Here is a 15,311-nt window from a genome sequence, read left to right on the forward strand (position 1 = left end):
TTTTTGGATTGGCTTTTTATTCGATCAAAACATCTTGTTTACATATTCGAATCATATTGGGCCCGTTTTGCACTCTTTCTTCAACTACGAACTATAATTAGATAACTTGTTCTTTTGCCCTTAATAACTTTTTCTTGTGCTTTTTTTCAAAACATTCTACAAATCAATCAGCGTCATGACCGAGTGATTCTTTGTACAAAAATGAGACAGGTGAAAGTTTGAATGCACGAGCATATTTTTTTTATTATAATTTTGTTATACTTAATTTCACATTAACTAAACGTTTCGACAACCTTGCAAATCGCACAATAATGTTTTATTTATATATTTAATACATATATATAAAACATACATTATTTTTTTAGAATTTGCGTTAGCGATGTAGGTTTCATCGTCTCTTTTTTTTTTCCTTTTTCTTCTTTTGTTAACTGCATTTCGCCTTTGGATTCTGTTACACTGTGCAACTTTAAAACTAACTTTCATATTTATCGATTATAGGCTCCTAAGCAAACGGACAACGATTCGATGGACATTCGTGCGCACTTAATGCTCGTGTATACTGTTTTTTTTTTTTGTTGATTAATCGATAATAACGTATACAACTATTGGACAAAAGAAATCAATGACTTTCGTCGATCATGGACAAACTGTCAAGCGACGATGATACAGCCGAAATACTGTTATTGAAAAACCTGTCACCTGAATGTGAGAACGAAGAATATGTTAAATTTACTCCAAAAATTGAAAAATCCATACCAGAAAATAACTTTGAGGTATTCATCAAAGATTGTACATCACAAGACAAGTCTCAACATCAAGTTAAAAATGAATTTATGGAATATAATATCGAAGACTGTGACAGTTTGCTGAATTTCAATAAGCAGATAATCTCTTATTTATTGGATTTGAAAAAACACATAACCTATGTTCTTCAAAAGTGTGAAAAAAAATTGAAAGTGGTAGAGTCAAATTTACAGAAACATACAATCGGAGATACAAAGATTTTGATTTGCAATGCTGGTATGCCGTACTTCAAAGACAGAAATTATTTCTTTGCTCCTAACAACGACGACGAAACGTTAAAAGAGAATCATAAAGAATTACAGCTTAGAAACCTACCTAAAGTTTCTCCATGGACGATAAAAGAAAGATACACCCTTTTGAAAGCAGTACAAGAAGAAGCCATTGCAAATGCATTACACTCTCATAAGATAGAATATATAAGGCTCAATGGGGTGAAGAAAAAAAAGAAGACAACCAAAAAATTTCCACCTACAGATTTGGTAGAAATGGTTGGTCCATTAGGAGGAAGAGAATTCGATTGGTTTAAAATATCGTCTATACATTTTGAGGAGGTACATGCACCACTTGACTGTCGTGTTATGTGGAATAGTTTTCTTCATCCCAAGATCAACAAAAACTGTTGGACAAAACCAGAAGATAATAAGTTGAAAGAAATTGTAAAGAACTATAAATATCAAAATTGGGATGGTATCGCCAAAGAATTAAACACAAATCGTACAGCGTATCAATGTTTTATTAGATACAACACAACAAAGAAATTGCCTAAAGTTAGAAACTGCATTTGGGAAAGTAAAGAGGACGAAAGACTTTTAAAGTTGGTTGACATATTTAAAATTGGTGACTTTATTCCCTGGGGTGAAGTAGCCAGTTGGATGCAAAATAGAACTAAGCAGCAAGCTTATTTCCGATGGAATTATAGTTTGGCCCCATATTTAACGAAAGGTAGATTTAGCAAATCCGAAGATAATTTGTTGAAGGATGCCGTCACTAAATATGGTACAAATTTTAGCAAAATATCAGCTGCATTGATGCCTAACAGATCAACTGTGCAACTTAATTATCGTTATCAATTATTAACTACCAATGAAGATAAAAATTGGAATGTATGGACGCTCACGGAGGATTCAAAATTGCTTGAACTCTACAAACGCTTTGGGCCAAATTGGTCTAAGATATCCGAAGCTTTTTCGTGTAAAACTAGGACTTACTTAAGACATCGACATGCAGCTTTGCAAAAATATATAAAGAGGGGTATTTCCGTTGTTGAGTTACATAAGAAAGATAAAAACGAAGGACAGCAAAATCAGAAGGAAGAGGAATCTCAACAGAGAAATAATAACAGGTTAAACAAAGATTGCGAAAACGATGTAGATCAAGAATTAATCGAGTATTTCTATATGAAACAAGCAACAGTAAACTCTATTCATAAAAGGAGACCTTGCTCGGTAGAAGAACTTGAGTGCAATACAAAAAAATTGTATAGCACTTTACAGTTGCTAAATGCTAAACTTAATATACCTGACGACATTAGTAATTTAAAATTAAACAATCGAGAGAAACAACTTTTATGTTCCTTGAGAGAATACACAAAGATGAAGAATGATAAGAAAAGACAATTTGAAGTTATAGATAAGTGTAGCTCGCTTATGTTTGGAACAAATTACGATACAAAAGACGCTACTCATTACATACCGCCACCTCCTTTCGACTCGCAGATCAAATTGAAAAAATCAAAGGAAACTCAGTGCATTGATTATCATCTAAATACAAAGAATACTTTCTTAGTTGTAAAACCAGTAGACTTCAACACGCCAGACTTTGTAGTCACTCATATCGGCGGCAACGAGCAAGAACTACAATTTCAAAAGCTCAGTCAATTGTTTGAAGTTAATAGTTTAAAATGTAGACAGAGTGCACATAGTATCAAAGATTTTTGCACTTTTTCAACTGGTACACCGCTACAACAAAATAATAGTAGCAGTAGTTGTAATAGCAATAATAGGAATAACTTTAGTAATAATGCAGTGCAAGAAACGAAATTTATCGCTTGTTGCGAAAATGTTTCTGTTACTTCTTTTGAAAATAACAGTACTTACGATTATAGCTGTGTTAAGTTAAAGAGCGAAGGTCACAAGGAATCATGTGAACAAACGACGAAAAATATTACATTATTTAATACGTTGGAGAAGATACAAAATTTTGCATCCACTTCTAACGTAGAAACAAATATAGAACAAGATATACCTTCGATCGAAGCGACGCACGCAACACTACTGAGTTTAAAAAATTTAATGTATTTAAAACAATTGAATGAAACGTGCAGTAATATACATCAGTTTTTCACGAAATCAAAGAAATTTCAAGAATCGCTTAATTTACTAGAAACACGCCTCGAACAATTGTTTATGTACCCGATTGGCCAGTCAAAAACTGCATTACCGAAAGTTTACGTAATGGATGCATTTTCATATGATGATATTGCACCAAAAAGAAAAGCTTCTGAAATGTCAAAAATTCTAAAGCCATATAAAATAAAGAAGTTACATTCGTACGATAAAAAGAGTAAAAATCTAAGATAATAGTGCGACAGATTCATTAATATTTCAAAAAGTACTACTATATATGAAGTGTTGTAATTACGGTATGAAAACAAAATCATCCCCTTTTATATAAAAAGAACTAATTTGAATGAACGAATCACATCTTTCAACAAAATCGGCCGATTTTTTTAATCATTTAAAAATATGTATAGGCAAAGTTTCTAATCGATTTTATTCATCAAGTATGTGTGTTTTGAATTTGAAGTATGTATGTATATTTATAGTGCAAATTAATAATGATATTAAGATAAATGAACAAAAATCTATAGATACAACGATCACTTGTTTCCTTAAATGCGATACAATCACGCTTCATTTAATTTTTTATTTCACGAGAAAAAAAAAAATAGAAGACATCATGAAATGAATGTATACACTTTTTTTTTAACGATACGATAAAAGACATTGTAAAATACATAAATCGACGAACAAATATAGAAAGAAGAGTGTATCATTGTATATAAATTCTACAATTTGTATATAAATTATAAGAATGTAAACAATTTCAATTACTTAGAAACGGTAGAATAAATCCTCATCAATTTTGTTTCAACACTTTTTTTCTAATTATTAATGCAAAATAAATATAAGTATATTTTTCTATATTGCTAAATATATTGCTCCTTTTGAATATAGAATATGAAATTAAAGATAAATCATACGCACAATTTAGAAAATGATTCACACAAGCGGTGCAGTAATTAATCACACATACAGAGTGGGGCTCACAAGCTACCTAAGTAACTCATTTATTTTTTATGATAGACAAAAATGCTTCAAACAAATCTTATTTGGTTGTAAGGAGAGCCTAATCCGATGATCATTAGTTTTTCTGTAGGTGGGAGTGCAAAGTAGACTTGAAGAGGAATTCGGAGAATGAAAGTGTCAAGACGTATCTATCCCAAAACATAGTTTGTGAGATATTCAGCTACCAAAATAGTGGAATTATAATCCTTGAACTGCTATATTGTACGCAAGTCTCATTGTCTTGAATTTTAAGAACCAATACAATATTTTAACACTGTTATAAAATATTTTATGTCCGTAGAAATATGAGTTCAATAGCCTATGAATAAAAATTAATCAAGGCCAAATAGTAACACTTTGGTAGCTGAGTATCTTGAAAAATATTATTAAGTTAGATACATCTTAATACTTTTATTTTTCGAATGTATTAATATGTCGAATTTCGCTATATTTTTTCTTTAGAGTTGAACTATTGTAGCTAGTCATAATAATTGCACAACCTGCCGTAAAAACTCCCCACAGAAGAAGACTAGCCTCGATTTTATGAACTAAAGCTCGGACACTATCGAGTACCAATTTTAATGGTTTATTCGTAATTTTGAAAGTTGGCTTATCTTGAATTATTTTCATCTTTGACAAATAATCGATAAGAGGTGGATGATCATGACTAAATATTGGAAAATATTCCTCAATTTTTTCTCTCGTCCACCAAGCTTGTCTGTTCCACCTAATGAAGGAAAAAATAATTTAACGTAAGTAAGCAAAACCCTGTACGCCTGACCCTCTGTGTAAAAAAAGGATTAGGTGTATGACGTGTATAAACAAATACTTACGACTGGCTCCATGGAGTGTAATGATAGTGATAGAGACTGGCTTTAATGTATTTTGGAGGTTTATCACGGAATGGATTCTCCACATTATTCATTAAAGACAATACTTCAGGCTGACCGCTTAAAAGACGATAAGCTAACGACATAAGCCACGGATTCTGGTGATAAGTACCTAATGCAGCAAACCACATTTGCCAGTCGAGACGTGGTTGATGTGGGGCTACGATCATATACATATAGTTAAACGTGTTTTAAAATTAGTTATTATAGGAATTCCGTAAGAAGTTAAAAATTATTAACACGCTTGTTACCTTCATTCAGTTAGAAAACCATCCCCAACAGACTACGCAACATTTGTAGCAATTTTACTCAATGTAGTGTAGTTTTTCATTTATGTATAAGTAAAATCTATCAAGTAGGCCAACAGGATATTTAAATATAGTGTTCCGTATAATACGACAGTTATCCATAGTGCAGATATCATTTGTTTACACAGACATAAAATAAGCAATCATCGCTAGCACACATATTTTACACGTGGTAGCGAACGTGTTAACAAATTTTTGATTAAGGCAAAAATAATGAATAAACAAATACAAAATGAAAATAATAATATTACTAACGACCCACCGACAAAGGGCAATGAATTGTTAACGTTCCCTGGCTTATATAAGAATTCGTATTCTTTCCATGGCCCATCGATGTTATTGCTTCCTTCGATGATTACCTCTCGTCTACCTTCCACTCCAGTCATGCGTCTAAATAATCCATAACTATTTACCAACCGAAAAGGTTCGACTTTTGCATGAATTTGTTTCAGTTGAGTCGGTATCGTTGAATTATAAGATTGATGTAACGTAGCATATGGTACCTAAAAACAGCTATCACTTTTATCTTCGCTATAGTTAGTTTCAGTTTTTAACGCGTTGATCACCACGTTACCCATTTTTGGGTGATGACATTATCATAAAATTAACAGAACTTAATAATTAAATGGAAAGAAATCATTTTCAACAAAACTGCACTTTACATATCTAGTTCAGTGTCTATGATGATAATAATCATTGTCCCAATAAAGAACACTTTAAGTCACAAAAGTATTCGATACTTTCTAGTTGAACATTTATACTGAGAAACAGCTTTAACTATCTTGTCAAGACAAACCAAGGATTCGGCCCCCGCAGGAAACATATTTGATTTGTGCTAGTGATCAACATATTAAATAATCACACACAAATGTAACTCCATATACTTACAATACTTATAGCAACAATGAAACAAACTGCTGCTGTGTACAAACTTGTCACGAACGTCGTGAAAATTTTATTTCGCATTCCTTTGACCGTTAATAAAGAATTGACTATTGCATCTGCTATTGCAAAGCTAAGAGATGCTACGCCAATATAAACAGAAATTGGAACCGCACGTGACAAAATATAATTGAATTGGTCTTGTGTGAAGGCTAAAAATGAAAAGTTTATAGTTGTAACGAGAGAAGCAATAATCATTATTGAAACAATCTTCCGTTTACGTTATAAATACGTACATACCGATATCACTTTGAATTGTCCAATTATCGGTAAGTCTAAGATTATAATAGACATAAGTTCCATATAAGATAGCTGCATAAACTAGGCTACACAATATGGTAGAGAGATATTTTATAAAATTGTTAGAACTATTATTTGATTTTCTCTTATAAAAAAATTGGTCGTCGAGTAAAGAAATGCACAAACAGATAGTTAGGAAGTTGAAGAAAGTATAGTTTCCTGTTGCAATAATGTGTATTTGAAGGAACATCTGGTACAAATAAAAATGATTAGATAAGTAATCGTTGATATTATTATGTAACATATGTATATAAATACCTTGTTCATTGAATATACTCACTTGAATATAAAAAGCTGTTATTCTTACTTTTCTATTTGGGAAGAAAAATAAAAATGGAACAACAAGTTCAGTAATATTCACAATGACTGTAGTAAAACGTAGAAACCATGTTGGCAAATGATGTGCATACCATGCTAATGGAGTAGGTATACATTGTGATTCAAAATGCACATTCAAAGCTAAAACATTTTCATAACAACTTGTATAAATTATAAACCTTCTCTTTTTTCTTTTCCATGTTTTCATAAATTGAATATATAATTATTTCAAAATACTATACCATCTAATTTCCACCATACTGGGCAATAAGCAGTAAGTTTTACTACCCCACTGGAAAACATTAAACGAAAAAGTAACCAACGAACGGTCCAGAAAGTCACAGCATCGCTTGGTGTATTTGCTTTTCCCCGCTGAGAATACCATAGTGGTGCTACTAACATACATAAGAATCCTGCTTCCAAAAGAAGCACATCCCTGTAAAATATGTAAAAAATAAGAGAGAGAGAGAGAGAGAAAAAAAACAAATTTAATATCAAATATTAAATATTTACCATTGAAACAACATAAATGTTTGCCCAATTCGGTAGAGAGAATAATATAGTGACCACAGTAACGCAAATACCGGTGCAATGCAGAACCTTTGCGATACAAATCTATAATGAAATATTTATCGTTATCGTTCTTATTCCATTAATGTTTAAAGTACAAAAATATAACTCAAAAATTCTTACCCTGCAAAGGAAAGAACAACTCCAAAGAGTGATAATACATCTAGCATGTACTCAACATTTAGTCCAAAGTAAGGAGCAAACCACAACAACGTTGGCTTCTGTGTTAATTTGTGAAGTAAAGTTCCCCGTCCTTTGAGATCCAATTGAGTTCTAGCTGGTAGAATTCCATTATCACCATACAATCCTTCATATTTTTGTAACAAACGAATATATACATTTAAAATTATAATCTTCTGTAACTCATTTTAAATACAATATCATGTATTAAGAATATAATAGCAAGAAAAAGAGAACAATCAATAATAAATAAATAACTTTTCGAATACTTACCCGGAATTTGTACATAAAAGCTAAGGAACGCGAAGAGATATACAATACACATCCCCCGTAAAAATAAGTTACGAGTATATCGTACTTGTACCATCATAAATTCGTTGTGCTCTCTATTTATTTCAAATTACTACTTCTCGTTTCTATGCAAAGAACGACAAACCGGTAACACGACGGACAGAGAAATGCAACCTATGTTAAGTATTTTATACACAACGTCCATTCGAATTTTATACTACGATTGCAAAAACTATTAGTTGAACTGGATTGGTGGTTTCACGTTTCATACGAACATGTGCGTGTGCGTGTACGTATGTATGCAGGATAACTACGTCCTACAACTGAACACCTATGCTTTTAATTCTTGCTCGTTTAGAAGAAAATCACTATCTTCAGCACCAATCATAACAACGTCTTTTTAAAGAATGGATTTCAGTTGGAATTTGGAATTGGAACTAGTAACTTTCTCCTTGAAAAACAAAAATTAATAAACCAGGATAAAGAATCATATAGTATATATATCAAGATAGATGTAGAATCGATAAGGTTCGAAGAACTATGTACTAAACTCCAGAGGTTTATAATACATGTTCTGCGATAATTTGGACAAAAATTTTGAAATATAATGAACTATTTATCTATATTTATGCTTATCCGGATGGGCAACATTCACGAGACACGAAAATGATAAGAGGATTACGTAGATACCTAGTTCCTCGAGCCACGTGGCACGAAAATGCATTCGATGATAGGTCTATTCTGTACTTACTCTGTGTCGATACATCTTTGACCAGAGTGTATATCAACTCAACGAACCAATAGGATTTCGTCATCCCATGACCATCTGTTTATGTCGTTTCCATCCTTTCAGCAAATAGCTTATAACAAACTTATACGATGGAATACAACTTTCCTTTCTTACGTCAAGAAGAGGCAGCGTTGACCGCAGCCATATTGATAGCCTAAACTGTGCTCGGAACTCAAGTTCAAGTTTTTCTAACTTGTGACCTTTTAATTCAGTGTCATGAAACACGTGATGTAAGAAATATGTCGAACATCCGGTGTATGTGACTCCCTCTGAAAATGCAAAGAAAGTACACTCGAAATAATCCGAACACAAAAATGGTGGATGCTGAAAATGATAGCCAGGTTTCTAAGGAAGTAAATATCAGAGAAAATATGGATAACAATCAACAAAAGGGAGAATTGGTTCCCATAGAGGATAACGAAGTAAGAGACGTGTGTTAATTATACTGTCTTATAATCTTTTTACTGTATAATTTAGTTTTCCTTTTAAAAATGTTTGTCATATCTTATCCAAAACTAATAAACTTGATTTCGTCGTTACATGTTTAACTTAAACATTACCGGAAAATGTCGAATTTGTAAATTCACTCGCAATGCATTTGCAATTGTTTAGTGATATGCTAGTGTGATTTAAATGTTCACTACAACCTGTTCTGTTCAAGGATGATGTGTTACATGTTTCAATTAAAACGTAATTTTTATGAATCTGCTTGATAAAAATCTATTGTCTTTCCAATTTATCGTACAGGTGAATGCAGAAATTGAGGAACGAAGGAAAAAATATCAGCCTTCACGTCTTGAATCATTCTTTGCAATAACAAAGTCTTTAATCATACGTGCCATTATTATTTATTTCGTTATTTATCTATTTAGACGTCCCCAAACCAATATTAATGTTCAATCTTCTGGTGCTGTTAATTCACCAGATTCACTATCTATAAACATATTTCAAAATGGGACATTGTTTGATTTACATGTTTATTTATCTGAATCTGAGACTTTTAAACAGTTTAATGATACAGAAAAATTAATATGGTTAGAACAAGGATTAATATATGGAGATTGGTATAGTGGACCAGATAAAGATGGCTCAAGGACTATAAAATATAAATTTAATCCATCTGATCAATTAAAAAACAATGGATCTATATACCTTCATGTATATGTTACAAAGAGTGGAAAATCTCCAAATCCTAAAGCAAGCAAAAATGTTTACGCGGGTGATTACATGTCATATTCTCGAATAATGTTAAATAAATTTAAGAAAATTAAATACCAAAAGAAACATAATTTGTTAACTGGTGAAACTACTGCAACTAAAGAAGAAATTGAGGTATATATAGGTTCAATTCACTGTACAAACGCGCGCGTCATTTGTCAATAATTGAACATGTTAAATATTTATTATAGAAAGCTGAAGTAATGAATCAAGAGTATGTGTCACATTGGCATCCTAATTTAACTATTAATTTAGTAACCGATCAAACTAATTGGGTATACGGTCATGTGCCATCTCCTTTAGATACATGTAAGTTGTTTATTAGACAATGTGATTTCTATTAAATACAGCTTACATATTTATTTTTTTAATAGACATCCAATTTTTACCTGGAGAGATATTTTATAAACCTGCAATATACATGAATGACTTTTGGAACATGCAAAGGGATTATCAACCCTTGAATGATACTGTAAAGGAGCTTGAACTTAGATTAACTTATCAGCCTCTTTCATTGTTTAAGTGGCAAATATATATAGCTCAAACAATCAGAAATACATGGACGTCTTCCCTTATGGGTATGTTATTATAATCAGAGTTGGGCATTATTTTACCGATTCTACTCACATAATATAAAATCTAATTGTTAGAATTAGTAATGAAATTAATCAACAATTGTTTTGAGCAGTTAATAATTATCCAATTAAATTGTAATCGTCGATCGTGTTTTACTTAAAATTTGCCCAGCACTGATTGTTGTCAGAATGATTTTTAAGTATGAAGAGAATTTTAGTTATAACAGTGAATTTCATATAGGAGATTCGTTAGACGAAGATGACAATGATCAAGATACTTTAAAAGAAACATTATTGGAAACTAATCCTTATCTGTTGGGTCTGACTATAATTATATCAGTATTACACAGTGTATTCGAATTTTTAGCGTTTAAGAATGGTAAGACATCATTTTTCAAAATATGTAATTATGTTAGAATTCATTGTAATATTGTTTTATCCATTTTTTCAGATATTCAATTTTGGAACAATCGCAATTCATTGGAGGGTCTATCCGTTCGATCTGTATTTTTCAATGTTTTCCAATCACTTGTTGTCTTATTGTATGTTCTTGACAATGAAACGAATACAGTTGTTCGGATTAGTTGCGCGATAGGTATATGCATAGAAGTATGGAAAATTAATAAGGTCATAGATATTAACGTTAATAGGAATTCAAAAGTATTTGGTATCTTTCCAAAAATAAGTTTTCATGATAAAGGATCATACGTAGAATCTACCACAAAAGAATATGACGAACTTGCATTCAAATATTTATCTTGGGCACTTTATCCTCTTTTAGGAGGATATGCAATTTACTCATTAATGTATTTAGAACATAAAGGTTGGTATTCTTGGATTCTTAGTATGCTTTATGGATTTTTACTAACATTTGGATTTATTATGATGACTCCACAATTATTTATTAATTATAAACTAAAAAGTGTGGCACATCTTCCGTGGCGTATGATGTCTTATAAATTTTTAAACACATTTATCGATGATATTTTTGCATTCGTTATAAAAATGCCAACACTCTATAGAATTGGTTGCTTCCGTGATGATATTGTTTTCTTTATATTTTTGTACCAAAGACAGATATATAAAACTGATCGTACTAGGGTAAATGAATTTGGTTTCTCCGGTGAAATGGAAAATAAAATAACTACTGATAATAAACACCATGCTATCAAAGATTCGCCGAAAACTGAAACAGATAAAAAGAATAAGTAATATACAGTATATAATGTTAGCGTTGAGTGTATTATTCGAACTTTATCTGAAATTAATAAACATATTAGTACCAAAGGATATATCTGCATGCATTAATACGTATCACTGTGAGTTTGATATAAATATGTGTGTAAGTATATATTCTTTTGGTTTATGAGATTTAGCTAAATAAATAAGCCTCGCAAAGGTACCAATACCCTTAAATGGGGATGTCGATATCCATTGTACTAGGCATAATGTTATTTAAAAAAATTTTAGTACCAACATAAGCAACTATGTATATTCTTTTAGGAAACTGTTGTCATCGTGTTTTATTTAGAATTTGTTGACTTTTCATTTCTATTTCAATTCCTTGTAATTGTTATCGTTTTGAATGATGTTGAAAAAAAAATATAAAGTTTACTACGATATTTAGAAAATATTTTTCAAACTGCGATTTTGTTTTTCTTGTATACATATAAATTGAAATCGTTCGAACTATGCGTACATTCATACACGTATATTTATCTGAATAATTTGAATGAAAAATAATATATTTTACGTGCATGTATCATGTTAATACAATGACATTTGAGCAGTTTATCTTTTGTACTAAATATTTTAGTTACATACATACACATACACACACACACACACACACCACACACAAAATATTGCAAAATATTTTTGCAGAAAATAACAAACTTGAAACAAACTGGTTCGCGCAATGCAAATATTAAAAATTAAATTGTGACCGCTCTTAGATACGATTATAACTATTGTTTTTAATAAATCAATATCTCTAAGTAATGTTTAATTCTATATTGTGAGTAATAACAGTTTACTATTCATTTTTCCTGAAATTAACTTGTGTTTACTGAAGACAATGATGTTGAATAATTTAATAAAATGTACATACACATTATGTATAGTTCAAATGTGCAGGTTTATTACGACATCAAAATATTTCAGTAACATAATAACGAGATAAACTTTGAGACAACAAAAATTATCCTTTTATAGTTGTTTATAATATAATTGTAACAAGACTTCCTGTAAAGCAGTGTTAGGAAAATTTTAATCTGATTACATTCCCCACGATTACTTCTACAAAGTAATTGTATTGCAATTACACGGTAACCATACGATTAATACGCCGAGTACATGATAATTATTGTGTGATTACATTGTAATTAATGCACTATTGCTTTGTAAAAGTAATCATAACAGATACAATCAGATTACATTTGGTCCAATATTATTGTAAAGTATACAATCACGAAATATTAACAAGATGTGATAAAAGAAAACAATGAAAATATATATATATATATTGTATAAAATACTCTATGGATGTAATAGTGTGGTGCAGCACACATCATGGAAAGACGTTAATAATTTGCGTTAGAGAGAAAAAAAACGTTGATACATTGAATATATTCAAACTGCGATGTAAAAATGTACAAGAATATTGGCAGGTATATAAGATTTACAAGAGATGATCCTATATTAAAGAAAGGTTATACTTGTTACTTATAATACAGTATAAAAACTGTCTGTAGGTATACAGCAACGCATTTAACAGTGTTTCCTATTTGCAATTTGTTCAAATTATTTTCAATCCTATGATTAACATGTAAATTATTCTTTAAAATGTACAGTCAATAGAGGTTCAAGGTAATTGTATAAACTTAAAATTGATCGCAATATTGTGAATGTTTAATTTTTTTTACGAAAAGGCACTTTCTCTTTTTGCAGTATTTCAGCAAATTTCAGTATATTGAACGACATTTATTTACGGATTTTCTCGCATTTATAGATTTTTATGCGTTTAAATTAAAAACATTAAGTAATAATAGCTGAGTTAGGTCAACTTTTAAATTTATAAGCATTATTTTTGTATATATTTTCTTAATATAATACATCATTCATAAGAAAGCATATTGAAAAATGTGAGTTAATCCAATAGAAAAGTGTAAGACAAAGATATATTACAATATTACGATTTGGATTTCGAATTCGAGCAATGATTTGATAATTGAAATATTATTAAATAATAAAGATTATTGTTCATTATTACGTTACTTTTTTATAAATAATAATGGTGTGAAAGTACATATAACCATCTGTATTATCCATTTCATTTTAATACGGATTATCTGGTTTCAACACAAGATTTATGTATTTCATATTAACTTTTGATCGAATTGATTTCTTGTAGAAAACAGTAGCATTAACAAATTTGCATTATCAGATACCTATTTGAAAAATCTTTAGGTTTCTATAACAAACAGGCAAAACAGCAATACTATAGATATCAATGGCTATTCTTTTTGTACAAATGCACTATGATAGTGATTATGTACTAGAGATATATAAACAATTTAAAGTACAAATTTTTTATGTACAGTATTTCCATATTATGTTCAAAAAATACAATTATCTTAAGATGAAACCTATATTCTTTTAATTTGCAATTTTTCCTTATAGTATTCCGTTTAGCGCCATACCAACTGTATTTGTGTTGCTACATGAAAGTAATTAATTAAAATAATTGAATACAATGAACATTGATAATTGAATAATTAGAAATATTAATCTTATTTCACAATAGCACCGTACAACAGTTTTCATTGAAATGTGAAAAGCTATAAGGAAAACGGTTTGAATGTGCATTAGTGTTCTTTGTTATATTTGTCTACAGATTGCATGGCACTAAAGGGATCCAAGTACTATATGCATTGAATATATAACATAGTATTTAAATAATTAAATCTTCGAATATAATATGATGGCTAAATTATCGTAAGTAAAACCTTCATATTGTATAACAGGAATGGCCAACAGGTCGATCGCGAAGCGATTTTTGGTCGATCACAGCCGACAGGAGACGATTTCAACACGCCCCATTATTACTTATTAGTACACAAGACACAAGTTTGAACGTGTTAAATGTCAAAATTTTAGTAGGTAAATCGTGACACATTTTTAAGAATAAAAATCGATAATATATATACAGGGTGTTCGGCTACCCCTGGGAAAAATTTTAACAGAGGATTCTAGAGGCGAAAATAAGACGAAAATCAAGAATACCAATTTGTTGATGGAGGCTTCGTTAAAAAGTTATTAACAATTAAATTCCAAAATTTCAAATCATTTTGGAAAAATTACTTTCGGTTGCGGGGGTCAATTACAATCATTTTTGGTGAATAGACATACCCCCGAAATCTTGCGCATTTTCGAGAAAAAAATTCAGTACGGTCGGAACTTGAAACGTTAATAACTGTTTAACGAAGCCTTCATCAACAAATTGGTATTCTTGATTTTCGTCTTATTTTGGCCTCTAGAATCCCCCATTAAAATTTTTCCCAGGGGTGGCCGAACATCCTGTAGAAAACTGCAGAAGTTGGCCACCCCTGCTGTAGAAAACTGCAATCCTGAAATGTCGTTATATTTTTAAATATTAAAAGAGCAATTTACACAGCATGTAGATGTACTGTATCTGTCGTTAACGGTACAAATTTAAAGAATAAATTTAAATCATTTATTTCGATTAATGAAATTTCATAGAACAAAATAATAAACAT

At 30.7% G+C, this 15,311-nt stretch overlaps 3 protein-coding genes across 3 annotated transcripts; 2 read left to right on the forward strand and 1 right to left on the reverse strand.

The window, feature by feature from the left end:
• Nucleotides 1–35: 35 nt before the first annotated feature.
• Nucleotides 36–3,383, forward strand: Pbp95 (proximal sequence element A Pbp95). Its single transcript, XM_076772231.1, has 2 exons — nt 36–210; nt 499–3,383. The coding sequence occupies exon 2, from the start codon at nt 639–641 to the stop codon at nt 3,381–3,383; it is 2,745 nt and encodes a 914-aa protein (XP_076628346.1). The 5' UTR covers nt 36–210; nt 499–638.
• Nucleotides 3,384–4,123: 740 nt separating this feature from the next.
• LOC143345276 (lipase maturation factor 2) lies at nt 4,124–8,840 on the reverse strand. Its single transcript, XM_076772234.1, has 11 exons — nt 8,702–8,840; nt 7,933–8,401; nt 7,603–7,786; nt 7,423–7,524; nt 7,152–7,345; nt 6,872–7,050; nt 6,532–6,781; nt 6,238–6,443; nt 5,612–5,852; nt 4,985–5,201; nt 4,124–4,878 (listed from the first exon to the last, which is right to left on the reverse strand). The coding sequence occupies exons 2-11, from the start codon at nt 8,027–8,029 to the stop codon at nt 4,563–4,565; spliced, it is 1,986 nt and encodes a 661-aa protein (XP_076628349.1). The 5' UTR covers nt 8,030–8,401; nt 8,702–8,840; the 3' UTR covers nt 4,124–4,562.
• On the forward strand, nt 8,706–13,361 carry LOC143345277 (putative lipid scramblase CLPTM1). Its single transcript, XM_076772235.1, has 6 exons — nt 8,706–9,162; nt 9,488–10,072; nt 10,150–10,267; nt 10,333–10,536; nt 10,775–10,912; nt 10,985–13,361. The coding sequence occupies exons 1-6, from the start codon at nt 9,016–9,018 to the stop codon at nt 11,743–11,745; spliced, it is 1,953 nt and encodes a 650-aa protein (XP_076628350.1). The 5' UTR covers nt 8,706–9,015; the 3' UTR covers nt 11,746–13,361.
• The last annotated feature ends 1,950 nt before the right edge of the window (nt 13,362–15,311 follow it).

The sequence above is a fragment of the Colletes latitarsis genome, chromosome 9 (genome assembly GCF_051014445.1).
Source record: "Colletes latitarsis isolate SP2378_abdomen chromosome 9, iyColLati1, whole genome shotgun sequence".
Lineage (NCBI taxonomy): Eukaryota > Metazoa > Arthropoda > Insecta > Hymenoptera > Colletidae > Colletes > Colletes latitarsis.